At 41.2% G+C, this 4,326-nt stretch overlaps 1 protein-coding gene across 1 annotated transcript in view; it reads left to right on the top strand.

The window, feature by feature from the left end:
- LOC107671281 (kalirin-like) overlaps positions 1 to 4,326 on the top strand; it is a 59,537-nt gene that overhangs the window by 41,593 nt on the left and 13,618 nt on the right. Inside the window, exons 15-17 of the mRNA XM_016464174.1 lie at positions 746 to 917; positions 997 to 1,217; positions 2,685 to 2,941. Of these exons, the coding sequence (XP_016319660.1) occupies positions 746 to 917; positions 997 to 1,217; positions 2,685 to 2,941 (650 nt within the window). The remainder of the gene's footprint in view (positions 1 to 745; positions 918 to 996; positions 1,218 to 2,684; positions 2,942 to 4,326) is intronic.

Below are 4,326 nucleotides of genomic sequence, written 5' to 3'. Positions count from 1 at the left end.
GTACTGTATCTGAAGTCTCTTTCCCGGAATTCAGCCTTGGTGCAGAATTTCAGCCACTACGAGCCAGTCCCGCAATGAGCTTTCCTTAGGACGTGCCGTTTCTGTGTCTGTAGCTTTAAATGCTAATGAGGAGGAGAGAGGCGGGGCAACTGCCATGCTTCGCTCGTTTGCAAGCCATGATGTCTCTCGAGGAAAAAAAAATATTGCGCTCGCCTCGCACGGCAGTAGCTCATTTTCTCATGGGCGGGCCAAATTATCTGGGCGGGCAAAGCAGAGAAAGGGGAGGTAACCTTTCCCCGTATGACGACATAAAGGGAAGATTCGAGATTGGGCCATCTGAGCTTTCATTTTCTCAAAGGCAAAGCAGGATACCCCGGGCTCGGTTTACACCTATCGCCATTTCTAGCCACTGGGGGACCATAGGCAGGCTAGGGGAACTCATATTAATGTTAAAAAACCTCATAAAGTGAAATTTTCATGCCATGGGACCTTTAACAATCGCTTACTTTGGCAGTTTGATACATGCTCAGAATCACTGGTTCGAAACAAATGATTCACAAAGGTTTCAAAGCTCACAAAGCAGTGTGTCTGTGTCAAAAAAGTCTGTGTTTGGCTGTACGCATACACTAAGTGTTCGCATAGAAAATGAAGCACACTTTGGGCTTTGCTTTTTGGGAGTTGTGAAAATCACAACCCTGGCTACTAGACGGCTGAAACCAGGTGTGATACTGACTTGTGTGTGCAGGTGAGCTTGCTCAGCCTAGAAGAGCATGTTGAAAACGATCCATGCAAGTTTGTGCTGTCGTGTCGTGGGTCAGCCGAACGTTTCACCCTGCAAGCAGCAAATACGGACATTAAACAGGTCTGGGTTCAGCATATCACCGAGCTACTAGACTTGCAGAGCAACTTCTTGTCAGGTAAGCCGTCACGTCGATATGAATATAATCAACTCTCCTTCTGTTGAGCCATTGAAACCATTGGTGCATCTGTCTACAGCTCTGCAGTCTCCCATCGAGTATCAGAAGGAGCGCAGCGGCTCTCAGTCTCTGACCCGAAACTCCTCCAGCGGTGGGCGAATGGGTCAGGCCAACAGCAGGCCCAGCTCCACTGTGTCACTTGGGGCAGAGAAACCCACTCTGTCTGGACAGAGCTCCACTCCAATAAAGCTAACTACCTCCAACGGTGGTCCATGCCACGGCTCGGACAGATACCACAGGGTGAGAACACAGCACCTCTGCTAACATTAAACATCTGCATGCTAGAGTTTATGGTGGCTCATAGAAATCTAGCTCTAGTTCTAGTTCTTTTATTTATAAAGCACATTTAAAAACAGTCACAAGACTGACCAAAGTGCTGTGCAACAAAATGATCAAAAAGTAACACATTCAAACATCATCAACTTATAAAAACCGATAAAGATGGAGCAGCTCTGAGGTGCGCTGGCAGGCTATTCCACAATCTAGGGCCCATCGCCGAAAATGCTCTATCTCCTCTGCATTTCAACCTTGTGCAAGGAACCATAAGTAGGTTTTGGGAAACATGTTTATCTAGAGTGAGCCTATTATCCAAAAGAACACTAATGTAGAGCGAGGAAAGCAGAGGTACTAGAATAGATCCCTGGGGAAGACCAGATTCGAGTTGGGCAGCAGAGGAAGTAAAGTTGCCAATTCTGACTGAGAAATATCGCTCTGTTAAATAAGATTTAAACCAATTCAGGACTGAGCCTTTTAGCCCCACAAAACATTCTAATCTAGACAGGAGGAACTGATGGTCAATAGTATCGAAGACAGCAGTCAGGTCTAACAGAATTAAAATCACAGAGTCACCTGAATCGGTAGCAACTAAGATATCAAATCCATACTTTGATGTTCATGATGTTGTTTTTCTCAGGGTGGTGTCTGTACAAGAGTATTTGCATGATTCATCTGTGATTTTCAGATGGCAGTTAATTCATAGACTACACAAGAGCCACTACCCCACCTATAGTTAGTCACATGACCATATTGCAAAATAATGCTGAGGAACGGTTACAGTCCATTGGCCCATTTTGGCAGCTTACCTAACTGGATTCTTGAAACAAGTCCTCTGAAACAAGCCATCGTTTTGCTCATTCCCATTAGCACCCAAGTGCTGTCAAAAAGAGCTCTAAAATCACCATGAAACAAAAGTAGACACAAATCTTGTCTTTTCTTCTGTATTTTGACACATCCGAGAGATTTTCGAAAAAGAAAAAAAATGCAAGGCGGGGGACTTGGTTCTAAGCATCAGGTGTTGATTGGATGTTGAGAATGTGGGCTTGGCACTCAAATATGGAGGCAGATGAACGTGATAAACCAATGAGGTTTATGCAGACTAAATGATTGAAGAAGTCCTGCATACGTAACCAGAGAGAGTCTTTTCACTGGAAGGTTAAATTAGAACATTTTGAGTAAATGGTATGAACATTTGTGAAATTTTGCGTAAAAACTCCAATTGTAAGTGCATGTACTGTAATATAAAGTGCATCTGAAAATTTAGCATATGCTGTGCATTACGTAACTCCATATGCTAGACATACTATGTAAAGGTGTTAATGTCTTCTTGACTACTGAAGTTTAAGGTCTGGTTGACATATTAATTATTTTAACCATGCATTTATTTTTTGTCTCTGTGTGTGTGTATTATGCGGTGTGTGTTTCCTACAGCAGTTTGGTGGTGTGGGCTGTAACGGTACGTCGTCCTCCTTGATGGTGACTCAGGACTATAATGCACTGAAAGAAAACGAGATCTGCGTCATGCAGGGTGAAACAGTGCAGATACTGGCCACTAATCAGCAGAACATGTACCTGGTGTACCGATCCGCTAACAGCCATTCGCCGGCCGCGGAGGGCTGGGTGCCGGGACACATCCTGGGTCCCCTCGCTAAACCCCTCATAGACACTACTGCAGACTCAAACATCAAGTAAGTGTCAATCAACACTAATTGGAGCTCTAATTGGATTGTTTAAGACTGCACGCCTGTTTTTGAACACCCCCCACCCCATTCTGTTGGAACTAACCCGGATGTTTTGGACCCTTTTGCACAGGAAGTTTTGATTTTCCCCTTGAGTTTTTTTTGGGGGGGGGCTAAAAGTTAAAAACCAAGGCAGATAAATTCTGAAAAGACTATAGCAAAGCCACATCGTTATTGTTTTGTAGACGGAGGATTTGTGAAGAATCTTACATCAGTGTGGAAATGGACACGTCTGGATGCTTATTTCAGTTCCTAACACCCTGTTTTTATTGTTTCTTTGTTTTTTGTTGATATAATTTTTGTTTTGTTTTTGTGTGTGTGAAAAGATAAAAAAGTGAAAGAAAGGCCTTCTGGAGAATTTGGCCTGTTTCTCCTGGTGGAGAACATATACTGTTGTCTATGGCAATTTTTTTATAGGTTGTGTATTTGTTTTAATTGTATTTTTGTATAGATTTTTTTTTTCTTTGTTTCTTCGACAGGATCACATGTTGGCCATTTACTGTAAATACTGTTGGTTTGTTTACTGTTTGTAGCACATTCCTGTAAAGAGCTTTTTGCACTATTTAAGTGAACCTTTATTAATGAAGTCAGGTTTGTGCAATAGAACTACAGTTGCAATGTTGTAGTGTAACTAATGATTTTAAATGTATTATATTATATATGTAAAATAAAATTTTGACATGCACATGACTTAACCTGTCTTAGTCAAATAGATAGTTTTATTTTAATAATACTTTCACAAAGAGTAACAATGCCAAGTAAATGCTAATAGAATTTTAAGAAATCCAAGTGGTGCACCTTATTTTGATTTATTTCCTTTAATTTATTTTATTTTGTAATGTAGCGTGTAGAAGACTTATTTTGTGTTTGTACTAACCTCTTCGGTCCTTGACAGTAAAGGTTTGTGTGTGAAACAATGTTTGCTGTGAATGATATGAATGACTGCTGCTCTCACACAAACCTGTGTCCATCATGGTGCAAGGATATAGATTAATAGATTTATACACATACACTACACATTCAGAATTTTGGAGTCAGATGAAGATAGATAGATAGATAGATAGATAGATAGATAGATAGATAGATAGATAGATAGATAGACAGACAGATAGACAGACAGACAGACAGTAGATAGATAGACAGACAGACAGACAGTAGATAGATAGACAGACAGACAGACAGTAGATAGATAGACAGACAGACAGACAGTAGATAGACAGACAGACAGACAGACAGACAGACAGTAGATAGATAGACAGAAAGACAAACAGACAGACAGACAGACAGTAGATGGATATATAGATAGACAGACAGACAGACAGACAGACAGACAG

This window comes from Sinocyclocheilus anshuiensis, unplaced genomic scaffold, assembly GCF_001515605.1.
Source record: "Sinocyclocheilus anshuiensis isolate Anshui unplaced genomic scaffold, SAMN03320099.WGS_v1.1 scaffold284, whole genome shotgun sequence".
Classification (NCBI taxonomy): domain Eukaryota; kingdom Metazoa; phylum Chordata; class Actinopteri; order Cypriniformes; family Cyprinidae; genus Sinocyclocheilus; species Sinocyclocheilus anshuiensis.
The sequence above is the reverse complement of the archived record's forward strand: the minus strand, read 5'-3'. Positions and strand labels throughout refer to the sequence as shown.